Here is a 14,023-nt window from a genome sequence, read left to right on the forward strand (position 1 = left end):
TGAATGAGATCCTTGCCGGATAGAATAATCTTGGTTGTAGGTTCTTCCCTTTCATCACTCTAAATATATCATGCCACTCCCTTCTGGCTTGTAGAGTTTCTGCTGAAAGATCAGCTGTTAACCTTATGAGAGTTCCCTTGTATGTTATTTGTTGTTTTTCCCTTTTGGCTTTCAATAACTTTTCTTTGCCTTTAATTTTTGTCAGTTTGATTACTATGTGTCTTGGCTTGTTTCTTCTTGGGTTTATCCTGCCTGGGACTCTCTGCATTTCCTGGACTTGGGTGGCTATTTCCTTTCCCATGTCAGGGAAATTTTCGACTATAATCTCTTCACATATTTTCTCGGGTCCTTTCTCTCTCTCTTCTCCTTCTGGGACCCCTATAATGCAAATTTTGTTGTGTTTAATGTTATCCCAGAAGTCTCTTAGGCTGTCTTCATTTCTTTTCATTCTTTTTTCTTTATTCTGTTCTATGGCAGTGAATTCCACCATTCTGTCTTCCAGGTCACTTATCCGTTCTTCTGCCTCAGTTTTTCTGCCACTGATTCCTTCTAGTGTATTTTTCATTTCAGTTATTGTATTGTTCATCTCTGTTTGTTTGTTTTTTAATTCTTCTAGGTGATTGTTTTTTAATTCTTCTAGGTCTTTGTTAAACATTTCTTGCATCTTTTCGATCTTTGCCTCCATTCTTTTTCTGAGGTCCTGGATCATCTTCACTATCATTTTTCTGAATTCCTTTTCTGGAAGGTTTCCTATCTCCACTTCATTTAGTTGTTTTTCTGGGGTTTTATCTTGTTCCTTCATCTGGTACACAGCCCTCTGCCTTTTCATCTTGTCTTTCTGTGAATGTGGTTTTTGTTTCACAGGCTGCAGGATTTTAGTTCTTCTTGCTTCTGCTGTCTGCCCTCTGGTGGTCTATACCTATCCTTTTTAAACTGAATCATCTTTTATTTTACTACATGCATTTATTTGTGGGTTTTTTTTTCATATCTCAAAAGTTAATAAAAAATGATAAAATATGAGAGCCTTACTTAGATCTGTCTTCCCTGCTCTGTAGCCCAGAGCAGGCTCCCATGCTTCTGCCCCTCTCCCACCTAACCCCTTACCCATAGAACCCGACCCCAGGTCTCTAGAAATTCTAGAGATTCAGGCTGAAGACAAGGAGCAGATGGTTAGGGAGAGTAAAGAGAAGAAGAATAGACTAAGAAATGGTAGCTAAGCATGAGAAAATGAAATCCCTGGTCAAAGGTTGAGATATGGGCCTCAAGAAAAGACCTAGAGAAAATGGATTATGGATCCATGGCATGCGGCCAGCCAAATTTGGGAGGAAGGTAAGGACCATTCTTTCCCACTTTCTGATTCCTGGCATACCAATATTCTTAGGATGTATAACTCAGGCCAATATTTCAGGATATTAGTATTTATTAATAATATCAATTTTCCATTATAGTTCCCATTTCAAACATTGTCCCATTCTCCCAATAAATCATCTAAACATCCATGGAAATTTCAATTCTTTGACATCTAAACTGTATCTCCCACATTTCCTTTCATATGCAATAGCAGAAATAAAAAAAAACTTTGTCATTTGGTTCAGGAAATATGGTTGTTGAGGTCATTTGGTTTTATCACAGAGATTTTTGTGGATTGGCCTATATACCTAACCACCACTTATAACTCATTGAAGATCTAAGCAACCAACTTAAAAATGGACAACAACTTATAAAATGGATACAAGTTGGAAAACAACTTATTTTTAGGTTGGATTCAACCTCAGTCCATGAGTGAGCACTTTCAATTGAGTTTATACAGGCACATTTTTGCCGTAAATTAAATTTTAAAAAATATTTCCTATAGCTAATTTTCTGGTTGTTCCAATCTATTTAGCTTAGGGGGGAAATATCTATAGATGTTTTCTCAGACTTTTAAAGGTCTCAGAGAAAAAAATTCAAACTTCATAGACAAATGGGCAAAGAGTATAACCAGGCAAGTTACAAAAAGAATATAAATGGCAATTAAACATGATGGGATTTTTACTAGTTTTCAGGAAAATGCTAATTAAACATGATACTATTTTCACCATCAGACTGGAACAGATTAAAAAGAGTAACAATATCTAATTAATGATGGCAAAGGGGTAAGAAAACTTACCCCTTAATATCCTGTTGGATGGTTATATTAATATTCAGTAGTTTAATATTTAATACACACTTTTTGGGAGAGCAATTTGTGAGTATAGCGAAGTGACTGGCATCTTATTTAAGTTGTCAGTCAGAATTGAAATATGGTGACATCAAAATATTAATGAAGTCTCATTTTATGAACAAACATGGAAATAATGTAAATCACTCAACTTAAAATTCTTTCAAAAATAGCATAATTATAAAGTTGGCATAATTACAGAGGTCAAATGAGTTGTAGATGGCATTTGTGCTACATCCTTGACAGTGCTACTCAAGCTGGTTAACAGAAATACCATCTTTGTCAAGTTAACCTTGACTTACACAAGGTTTTCAAGAATTCACCCCTCAAATAATATACTCCGTACCTATCAAAATTTATAATGTAAATATCTTTGGACCTAGCAATTCTACAACTAAGAATCTATGCTATTGACATTCTCACATAATTGTGCAAAGATAAACACGTCCCAGAATGTACCTAAAGGCTTTTGAAAATGCCCATTAGGGACCTCCCTGGTGGCCCAGCGGTTAAGAATCTTCCTGCCAATGCAGGGGACGTGGGTTCAAGCCCTGGTCTGGGAAGATCCCACATGCCATGGAGCAACTAAGCCCGTGAGCCACAACTACTGAGCCTGCACTCTAGAGACCGTGAGCCACAACTACTGAGCCCACGTGCTGCAACTACTGAAGTCTGGGGGCCGAGAGCCCATGCTCCACAAGAGAAGCCATCGCAATGAGAAGACTGCGTACCGCAATGAAGAGTAGCCCCCGCTTACTGCAGCTAGAGAAAGCCCGTGCAGCAACAAAGACCAAACACAGCCCAAAAAATAAAAAAAACTTAAAAAATTTTAAAACTTGTAATAGCTAGAATTTACTGAGTTCTTATCATATGCTAGACAAATTCTAAGCACTTCATTCAATTAATCTTCATAAGGACCCTATGAAGTAGATGCTATTATTATTTCCATTATCGACCGTTGAGGAAACTGAGATCCAAACTGATTAAATAATTTGCCCAGGGACTTCCCTGGTGGTCCAGTGGTAAAGAATCCGCCTTCCAATGCAGGGGACTCGGGTTCAATCCCTGGTCAGGGAACTAAGATCCCACATGCGTGGGGCAACTAAACCCATGCACCACAACTACTGAGCTTGTGCACCTCAATGAGAGAGCCGCGTATTGCAAACTACAGAGCCCATGCACCCTGGAGCCTGCGCACCACAACTAGAGAGAGAAAAAAACCCACACGCCACAACTACAGAGAAGCCCGCACACCGCAGCGAAGAGCCCTCACTGCAATGAAAGATTCCGCATGCCTCAATGAAGACCCTGCGTGCCGCAACTAAGACCCGACACAGCCAAGAAAATAAAGAAAGAAATAAATAATTTGCCCTATGTTACATACCTAATGGATTTGGAGCCAGAGTTTGAACAGAGGTAGTCTGTATTAAGCAACACCCTTAATTGCCATGCTAGGAGTTCTCTATACTTTGTAGTGTAGGGATGACTTTTAAAATAATAAATATATGATTTTTGTCTTTTAAAAATACAAATCTGGGGGCTTCCCTGGTGGCGCAGTGGGTGAGAGTCCGCCTGCCGATGCAGGGGACGCGGGTTCGTGCCCCGGTCCGGGAAGATCCCACATGCCGTGGAGCGGCTGGGCCCGTGAGCCATGGCCGCTGAGCCTGAGCCGCCAAAAAAAAAAAACAAAAATAACAAATCTGGGACTTCCCTGGTGGTCCAGTGGTTAAGACTCCACGCTTTCAATGCAGGGGGCGCAGGTTTGATCCCTGGTCGGGGAACCAAGATCCCACATGCCGTGCTGTGTGGCCAAAAAACAAACAAACAAACAAACAAAAAAAAGAAATCTAGAAAAAAGATCAGCAATGTTTTTGATTTTATAATTTAGGTTGTTGTGACATATATCATCGTGGTAGGCAGAATAATGCTGCCAGTCTTCCCCACCCCTTCAGATGTCCTACATCCTAATCTCCAGAACCTGTGACCTTACATGGCAAAAGGGACTTTGCAGATGTGATTAAAGATCTTGAGATAGCGAGATAACCCTGGATGGACTGGGTGGGCCCAACATAATCATAAGGGTTCTTAGAAGGAGAAAAGGGAGGCAGAAGGGTCAGAGTCAGAGAAAGAGATGTGAACCCAAAAGCAGTGTCAGGATGAGAAAGACTGGACTGCCCATTGCTGGCTTTGAAGATGATGGCAGAGACCATGAGCCAAGGAACAGGCAGCCTTTAGAACCTGGAAAAGGCAAGGAAATGGACCCTCCCCTAGAGCCCCCAGAGGGAACACAGTCCTACCAACACTTCGATCTTAGCCCAGTGACACTTAGGCACTCCAAAAATGTAAGGTAATACATTTTTATCATTTAAGCCACTAAATTCGTGGTAATTTGTTACACCAGCAATAGGAAACCAATATAATCATTAATTATTAACTTAATAAAGATACACTCTGCTTACAGATTATAGGACTTTTGCTACCTGGAAAGTACAAATTTTGTTATCGGCTGAATTGTGCCCTCCTCGCCTCCCCCAGATTCATATATGTAAGTCCTAAACCCCAGTACCTTTGCCTGTGACTCTCCTGGGAGATGGGCCTTTAAAGAGGTAATTAGGAAGAGTATTTGAAAGACTAATGGAAACACTAAAAAAATAAAATAAAATAAAATAAATAAAGAGGTAATTAGGTTAAATTAGGTCATATAGGTGGGCTCTAATCCAATCTGACAAGTACTTTTTTTTTTTTTTTTTTTTTGCGGTATGCGGGCCTCTCACTGTTGTGGCCTCTCCCGTTGCAGAGCACAGGCTCCGGACGCGCAGGCTCAGCGGCCATGGCTCACGGGCCCAGCCGCTCCGCGGCATGCGGGATCCTCCCGGACCGGGGCAGGAACCCATGTCCCCTGCATCGGCAGGCGGACTTTCAACCACTGCGCCACCAGGGAAGCCCTGACTAGTACTCTTTAAAAAATATATATTTATTTATTTGGCTGTGCCTGGTCTTAGTTTTGGCATGCAAACTCTCAGTTGTGGCATATGGGATCTAGTTCCCTGACCAGGGATGGAACCCGGGGCCCCTGCATTTGGAGCGTAGAGTCTTAGCTGCTGGACCACCAGGGAAGTCCCATGACTAGTATTCTTATGAGAAGAGGAAATTCAGACACACAGAGAGACCCCAGGGAGGGGCATGCACACAGAGGAACACAGTTCAGATTCTGGTTTTGTTGAAGGATTAGATCGAACATGTAAGAGAAAGAAAGGAACCAAGGATACCTCTAGGATTTGGGGCCTTATTTTTTGGCAGAGGAAGGATCAGGAGCTATTTTTGGACACGTTACCTTTGAGAGCCTGTTAGACACATTAGTGCAGATACCAAGGGGGCAGCTAGACAAATATCTGAGTGTGGAGTTCCGGGGAGAGGTGCAGGCTGGAGATACCAATGTGGGACTCATCCCCTTATGGGCAGCATTTAAAGCCAGACACTGGATCCGATTCCCCAGGGGGTAAGTACAGACTGACAAAAGAAGAGGCACTAGAGCTGAACCCTGGGCCCCAACATTTAGATCTGGAGATATGAGAAGGACCCAGCAAGGAGACCAAGAAGACGCCGGTGAGGCAAGAGGAGGACCAAGACCGAGGTGCTCCCGGAAGCCAGGGAAGAAAACGTCACCCCTGAATTAGTGTTGCTGAGAGGCCAAGGAAGCAAGAGAACACGGTTCTTGTCCTCTGTCAGGACTGACACCAAGGCTGACCCGGATTTCTAGAAACGTGCTGCTAGTGTTTAGGATGTTAGCAAGAGAAGACTTTGGATGAAAAAACTTTGGGGGGATCTTGGGAATATGATAAGTAGGGGGTGGGGCAAAATAAATCCAAACATCCTAAACTTAATAACAGCAAACAACGATTAAGAGCTGATTCTCTATTGTGCGCCTTTCTAAATACCTTTCATGTGTCAGGTCATTGAAAGCTCAAAGCGACCACATCGAGTAAGCATTTGACCCTCAGATATGAGGAGGAAATGGGCTCACGGAGGGGGTTACAGAACCCGGCAGAGGCAGCAGAGATTCTAACCTGGCCCTGAGAACAGTAGGTCTGTGTACATTTTTGGCCACATTTTGAGTATTATTGAACTGGGTTATGGGTACATGGGAGTTTTTTAAAAAAACATTCTGTCTACACTTTATGTTTGAAATCTTCACATTGAGAAAGAAAAAAACAAAGGGGAAATTGAAGGGCAATTTCTATTATTAAGTCCAAATGCTACTTGATTAAGACTGCTTCTCATGAAAACCTAATTCTAACCCCTGAGCCCCGCTCTGTGCCACAGCGCACCCCTCTTCTGGGCTTTCTGAGGGATTCCCTAAGAACTGAGGGGGAAGAGAAGGAAGAACAACAGTGTTGGTTGGAGTTTTTCCCTCTGCCAAGACTCCAGTGCTGTAGGAAGGCTACAAAGTGAGACGCAGATGCCTTTGAACTTGCCAGGCCAATTTAATTTGGTATCTCTGTGCTGTTCCTGGCGCGAGACTGCAGCTCTCAAAACTGCAATTTTAAAAGCCTGTTTGGGTGTATTCCTCCACTGAATTCCGCAACTCTCCTCTCTCCATGCGGGTGGGGAGCCAGCAGACTCTCTGTCAGACTCATAAATTCCCGCTTTCTTGTTTATTCTTCCGGGATCAGGAAACCCACAAGTGGTCATCCTGAAGCTGATGTTGCCCCACCCTCACCGTCAGTGTTTTGTTAGGGGGCAAGGGTGTCAGAGACGCAAGAGACAGGTGTTGGCCCTTAAGCCTCTACTCAAGAGACGATCACCTCCCATCTCTCTGGCCCAAACCCACATCTCCAGGTTTTTGTTGAAGTCAATCAGAAAAATCCCATGGTCTGTCAACAAATATTCAGCACTCCCTAGGCATATAGCTCTGGATTAGGTACTGTTGTGCTTAGAAAATAAAACGGAACCTAACTTGAAAACAAAATGTGTTTTATAGAAGTTTACTTTATAGTTATCTGGGCAGAAACCTGTCTATCCCACAATTAAATAAGTAAGGCCTGCCTAGACTGATTTTTATTCAATGAAAAGTGGGCAGTCTTTCTTCAACATGGTTCTTTTCAAGCCAATAATGAATTTTATAAATACTTTCTATAAAGGAGTTAACAAAATAAGATGTGTATAGTATCAAAACCTGAGTGCAATCAATCCAGATGTTTAACTATTTAAGGAAGTAAAACCAAACCAAACCTACTCTCTCTCTTAAAAACCAACTATTACATGCTATAGTGTTAAATAAGAGAAAGTCTTTAACAACACTGATTATCAAAGATCCACCCAGAGCGTGCCTTTTAAAAGTAAGATGTTGGACTTCCCTGGAGGCGCAGTGGTTGAGAATCCGCCTGCCAATGTAGGGGACACGGGTTTGAGCCCTGGTCCAGGAAGATTCCACATGCCGTGGAGCAACTAAGCCCATGCGCCACAACTACTGAGCCTGCACTCTAGAGTCCGTGAGCCACAACTACTCAGCCCGTGTGCCACAACTACTGAAGCCCACGTGCCTAGAGCCTGTGCTCTGCAACAAGAGAAGCCAGCACAATGAGAAGCCCACGTGCCACAACAAAGAGTAGCCCCCGCTCGCTGCAACTAGAAAAAGCCCGCGCACAGCAATGAAGACCCAACGCAGCCAAAAATAAATAAATAAATTTATTTATTTTAAAAATAAATAAATAAAAAATAAAAGTAAGATTTTGGGAGGACTTCCCTGGTGGTCCAGTGGTTAAGAATCCACCTTCCAATTAAGGGGATGTGGGTTTGATCCCTGGTCAGGGAACTAAGATCTCACATGCTGCGGGGCAACTAAGCCCACATGCTGCAACTACTGAGCCCACACACCACAACTAGAGAGAAGCCTGCACACTGCAGCGAAAGATGCCGTGTGCCGCAACTAAGACCCAACGCAGCCAAAAGTAAATAAATAAATATTTTTAAAAAACAAACAAAAAATAAATAAATAAAATGAAATTAAAATAAGATTTTTTTTTTTCTATTCTCAATGCTTAGGCCTGGCAATGTCAGTAGTTAGCTGTGGGACCTGGGAAAGTCACATCCATTCTGAATCTCATTTGAGAAAAAGGAATAATACTATTTATTACACAAGAATATTATAATAGCAAAATGAGAACATGTATATGAAAGTGCTTGATATTATTATTATTATTTTTTTTTTGCGGTACGCAGGCCTCTCACCGTTGTGGCCTCTCCCGTTGCGGAGCACAGGCTCCGGACGCGCAGGCTCAGCGGCCATGGCTCACGGGCCCAGCCGCTCCACCGCATGCGGGATCCTCCCGGATCGGGGCACAAACCCGTGTCCCCTGCATTGGCAGGCGGACTCCCAACCACTACGCCACCAGGGAAGCCCTGATATTAATAGTAATAACATTGTTAATTACTCATAATAAAATAAGGATCTCTAAAGTGCCTTCTAGCTTTAAAAGCTTATTATTAAGGAATAATTATTGAAGAGTTTAAAGAGAGTCCTTTCAGAGACACATACTGAAATAGTTTAGGATGAAGTGATGCAGCAACTGAGATTCACTTCAAAATCCAGTGAGAACAGTAGGTCTGTGTACATTTTTGGCCACATTTTGAGTATTATTGAACTGGGTTATGGGTACATGGGAGTTTTTTAAAAAAACATTCTGTCTACACTTTATGTTTGAAATCTTCACATTGAGAAAGAAAAAAACAAAGGGGAAATTGAAGGGCAATTTCTATTATTAAGTCCAAATGCTACTTGATTAAGACTGCTTCTCATGAAAACCTTGATATTAAAAGAAATGGTAGAGATTTTAAATGAATGCCAAAATGCATAAGAATTCAAACAATTGATAATTTGAATTTTTTAATTAATTAATTAATTTATTTGGCTGCGTTGGGTCGTCGTTGCTACGTGCCTGGGCTTTCTCTAGTTGTGGCGAGTGCGGACTATTCTTCGTTGTGGTGTGTGGGCTTCTCCCTGCGGTGGCTTCTCTTGTTGCGGAGCACAGCCTTCAGTAGTGGTGGCACGCCGGATCAGTAGTTGTGGTTCGCAGGCTCTAGAGCACAGGCTCAGTAGTTGTGGTGCACGGGCTTAGTTGCTCCACGGCATGTGGGATCTTCCCAGACCAGGGCTCAAACCCATGTCCCAGGCTTTGGCAGGTGGATTCTTAACCACTGCGCCACCAGGGAAGTCTCATAATTTGATTATGTTTTTAAATAATCTTTTTTTTAACATCTTTATTGGAGTGTAATTGCTTTACAGCCATCATTGAATAATCTTTTAACTTATTTTTAACTAAAGGAAACCCGTTTTAATTAAATATTGAGTTAAAAATTTATATTTACTACATGATTTAAGACTATTAATGAAATCTACACGTTAACCTGGAAACTTAAATGCTTAAAGATTTTTTCCCAAAAGAAATTTCAGGATATGTTAACAATTTTCTGCCTTTTAAGATCCCAATGTTCTATCATATCTGTTATATCCAATTAAGTACATAATTACCTATCATTTCAAATGATGAGATACTGGATACTTCACTGACAAAATCTGTCACTAACTAAAGAGAACTTAAGAGCAGCAAGTATACATAATATGTCCTCTTCCTTACCCTGAAGATGTGAGTTCCTTAGGAAGTCTTCATGAGTTTCTTTTGTTTCTCCAGGTTTTGTTGATCTATACTCACTCCTCAGAGAGATCTTCCACCATCTAAAGGTTACCTGTAATTGAACAGATAGAAAGTGAGATGAACTAAAACTGATTTCAATACCAACAGCTGTGTTTAGGTCTGGGGTTTTAAAAAAAATCACCATCATGGAAGGCACATAAGGCTGTGTGTCCAACAGCAGGTATAACTTCACAAACTGGCATCACATCAAATTAGAAGTGAGGTCTGTGCATCAGTGAACATTTTCCTTAGAAATTAGGGGCACAAAACCAAAGTGCTGGAAGGAATCTTAAAAATCTCTCAAGTCAATTGGTGTTAAATCACCCGGAGCCAAATGGCTAGCTGCTCCTGAGAACAGAGGTTCTTTACCTTTGGGGGCCATTTCCAAAGTAATTGCTTAGTTCTCCTCCTCCCTTCCCTGTCTACAGAGCAGACATGAGGAGTGGATACTTTTCTCGTGGAGAGAGACAGGCACTTGGATAGAGCCAGGAAAAGCACCATCATGCCTTGACTGATGCATCAGAGTGTCATTACCCAAGACACTTCTTGGTAATGGATCTGCTGACAGTGCATTTCACTTCTATGAGCATTTTGGTTTATCAGAAGCAAACCTCATTTCCATGGTTATGGACTGCACTTAGTTTCTATGTTGATTTCATAGCAGTGTCAACCAAACTCTTCCTGCTGTAGGGCTCCCAGGGAAAAGATGGGTAAGGAGACAGACAGTGCTGAGAAACTGCTTGGCTTCCTAGTTCTGGTTTCTTTCCTCGTTGGCATTACCATGTAAGGTTAAAATTTGTTCAGCTCGGGCTTCCCTGGTGGCGCAGTGGTTGAGAGTCCACCTGCCGATGCAGGGGACACGGGTTCGTGCCCCGGCCCGGGAAGATCCCACATGCCGCGGAGCGGCTGGGCCTGTGAGCCATGGCCGCTGAGCCTGCGCGTCTGGAGCCTGTGCTCCGCAACGGGAGAGGCCGCGACAGTGAGAGGCCAGCATACCGCAAAACAAAAACAAACAAACAACAAAAAAATTAGTTCAGCTCCACCCAACGCAAAATTGTTAAGTAGGTGAAACTTGCTAAGAGGGCTCCCTTTATTTAGTTTCCTCTCCCCCATCCCCAGCCACCCAACACTCCCCGTGGTCCTCACAGGTCCTGGGTGCACCTCCTTGGGCTACTGCCTTGGGAGCCTCCTTGGGAGCAGAGGGAAAATATATACATACGTAGGTTACAAAACTCCATAATCTCAGAATATTGTCGTCGCTGATTCCTTTCAGAAAATCCCTTCGCCTGCCACTTTTGTTCTTTTCTCAGCATGAGGCTCACCAAAATCATCCTCTTTAGTATCTTTCTGCCCCATCTCCAGAGAGTTAAGGGTATATCAGTCTACTAGGGCTGCCATAAAAAAATATCACAGACTGGGTGGCTTGAACAACAGAAATTTATTCCCTCACAGTTCTGGAGGCTGCAAGTCCAAGATCAACGTGTTGGCAAGTTTGGTGTCTCCTGAGGCCTCTCTCCTTGGTTGCAGATGCCACCTTCTCACTGTGTCCTCATGTGATCTTACCTCTGGGTATGTGCATCCCTGGTGTCTCTTCCTCTTCTTATAAGGACACTGGTCATATTGGATTAGGGCCCCACACTGATGACCTCATTTAACCTTAATTAGTTCTTGAAAGGCCCTATGTACAAATACAGTTACATTAAGGGTTAGGGTTTCAACATAAGACTTTAAAGGGGGGAACACAATTCGATCTATAACCAAAGGGTATCAGGTATTACAGGAGAAAGAGCATGAATTTTGGAGCAAAGAAGGACTTGGCTCATCTATTTAATCTCTCTGCACTTCAATTTTCCTTTTCATCTCCTTCTATTAAGTATTATTAAAATTAATATTAAGGGCTTCCCTGGTGGTGCAATGGTTAAGAATCCACCTGCCAGTGCAGGGGACACAGGTTCGAGCCCTGGTCTGGGAAGATCCCACATGCCGTGGAGCAACTAAGCCCATGAGCCACAACTACTCAGCCTGTGCTCTAGAGCCTGCGAGCCACAACTACTGAGCCTGCATGCCACAGCTACTGAAGCCCGCTCATCTAGACCCCATGGTCTGCAACAACAGAAGACACTGCAGTGAGAAGCCCACATACTGCAACGAAGAGTAGCCCGTGCTCACCTCAACTAGAGAAAGCCTGCTTACAGCAACGAAGACCCAATGCAACCAAAAAATAAATAATTAACATTAAATATTATAAATAATATTCCCTTGCTATTGGATGAAGATGCCAGGTCATCTGAATCTAATGCAACATTCTTTATACACATAATCTAGAACTTTTAGAACTAGTTGGGAAGTCAGAAATAATTAAGTCCATTTCCTGTGAGTCATGTGAGGAAAATATTTCAAACAGGTTAAGTCAGAAGTGATAGGTGTCCCTCCCTACAACCACACGACCAGATGTTATGTTACAATTAAATTCTGACATAAGAAAGACACCACAGGAGTCCAAAACATGTTTCTAGAAGCTCAGCGGGGTGCCCCCTCCCATCCACTCTGGCACCCTACAGGAACCTTCTCAGGAAAGTTTCTCTCTGGGACAAGAGCACCTAAATTATAATGACCTAATCAGCTACCCCTCTAGCTAGATCAAGCAACTAAATCGTGAGTTAAGTGTAAGATTTTGGAATGCATGTAGTTCTCGACAGGGCGTAACCCAGAAACATGTAGCTACAGAGCTTACTTCTTACATTGTTCAAAAAAAAGGCAGACAGACACTTGTACAATCTTACTTGTCAGCTTCATATCTTGCACATCATCCATTTCACCAATTAAGAATTATTTCTGACATTTCTTCTGCTAATAAATTAGCCCTCTGGTACTGATTGAGAAGGCAATGTTCAAAGTGCTTGCTGTCATGGCCTCTAGAGGGAGACTCCTCAGGACACAGACTCAAGTTACCTTGCACACACAGACAAGCATACTACTGGCTCCTCTGAGGTATTTAAGGTAAATGCCTAAGGATATAACACTTGCCTAAGGAAACGCGGCTGGTTAAAACCAGAACCCAAGCCTCCTCACTGTTAACTCTTCAACACAGGGTTTGTTCTGAGTCACGAAGCTTTCTTTAGGTACAACCTGCATACTATAACTCATCAGACCACCTCCACGGAGCAGTACACAGAAATATGCGCCTCAGAACCACAACTGAGCCTAGTCAAGACTCTTATGTTCTACATACTGTACTTATTAAAACAGAAAAAGATATGAGACAGATATTTTCTAACACTTACTGTCTCTCAAATTTTAAAGATTTTTTTAAGTGACAAAACCCAATATTGGTGAGGACAAAAAAAAAAAAAAAAAAAAAAGGGAGCCCAGCCCCTTAATACTCATTGAGAAGAGTGTAAATTGGCTTGGCAATATCTTCCAAAAACCTTAAAGTCATCCATTCCCTTTGACCCAGATATTCTACTCCTAAGGAATTTATCAGAGACATGTACAACATTTTTTATATAAGAATGTTTGTCATAGGTTAATTATAATCATGAAAAATCAGTGCTGACCTAAGGGTCCAATAGTTGGGACTAGTTAAATAATCATGGCCCATTTAGATGATGGAATACTCTGTGGCCAATAAAACAATCTGTGAAGAAATGATTAATAACATAGATCAATGTTAATGATCATTTGTTAAAAGGCTCAGAAGTGTATACACCCCTGCTCCAAATATTTAAAGGAAAATATTTCTATGTGCAGGAGGAAGGAGCATATTAGCTTGGCAATAAATAAATGCAATTATTTCACATCACAGATACAGTTTGAAGGAAGCTAAAGTGTAGCCCCCAAATATTTGTGAGTTGGCTACTAACTCTCATGGTATTAGCTTATTTTAAGTCATAGTGCATAGAAATTTATTGTTATATATTTATCTCTATTTTGAAAACCTTAAAATCTGTAAATACTGTTTCGAACATCTTATCAGCTGCGAATGTTTTGTTAATGAACAATCCTGGCTGCAAGAAAAGCCACAGAGGAGCTTCCCAGGGGTTTTGCGACGGTTTAGATCTGGCTGGAACATGGGTTTCATCAGGCTCCCAATCACCTGTGAGCAGTGTGAGACTGACTGTCTTTTCAT

General features: G+C 42.0%; 1 protein-coding gene across 3 annotated transcripts in view; it reads right to left on the minus strand.

Annotated features, from left to right (window-relative positions):
- Positions 1-14,023, minus strand: part of FBXO36 (F-box protein 36) — a 101,702-nt gene that overhangs the window by 33,552 nt on the left and 54,127 nt on the right. For 2 of the 3 annotated variants that reach the window (XR_003435427.1, XM_027119320.1), the window contains exon 2: positions 9,838-9,946. Coding sequence is in view for 2 of the 3 variants with exons in the window: in XM_027119320.1 (XP_026975121.1) it covers positions 9,838-9,946 (109 nt within the window). In the remaining variant the exon portion in view is untranslated. Of the gene's footprint in view, positions 1-9,837; positions 9,947-10,674; positions 10,782-14,023 lie in introns of those variants that run through there. The other variant, XM_027119330.1, reaches the window with a different exon arrangement.

Source organism: Aethalodelphis obliquidens, unplaced genomic scaffold (genome assembly GCF_003676395.1).
Source record: "Aethalodelphis obliquidens isolate GAN/ISIS:26980383/991018 unplaced genomic scaffold, ASM367639v1 scaffold2, whole genome shotgun sequence".
In the NCBI taxonomy this organism is placed as follows: Eukaryota; Metazoa; Chordata; class Mammalia; order Artiodactyla; family Delphinidae; genus Aethalodelphis; species Aethalodelphis obliquidens.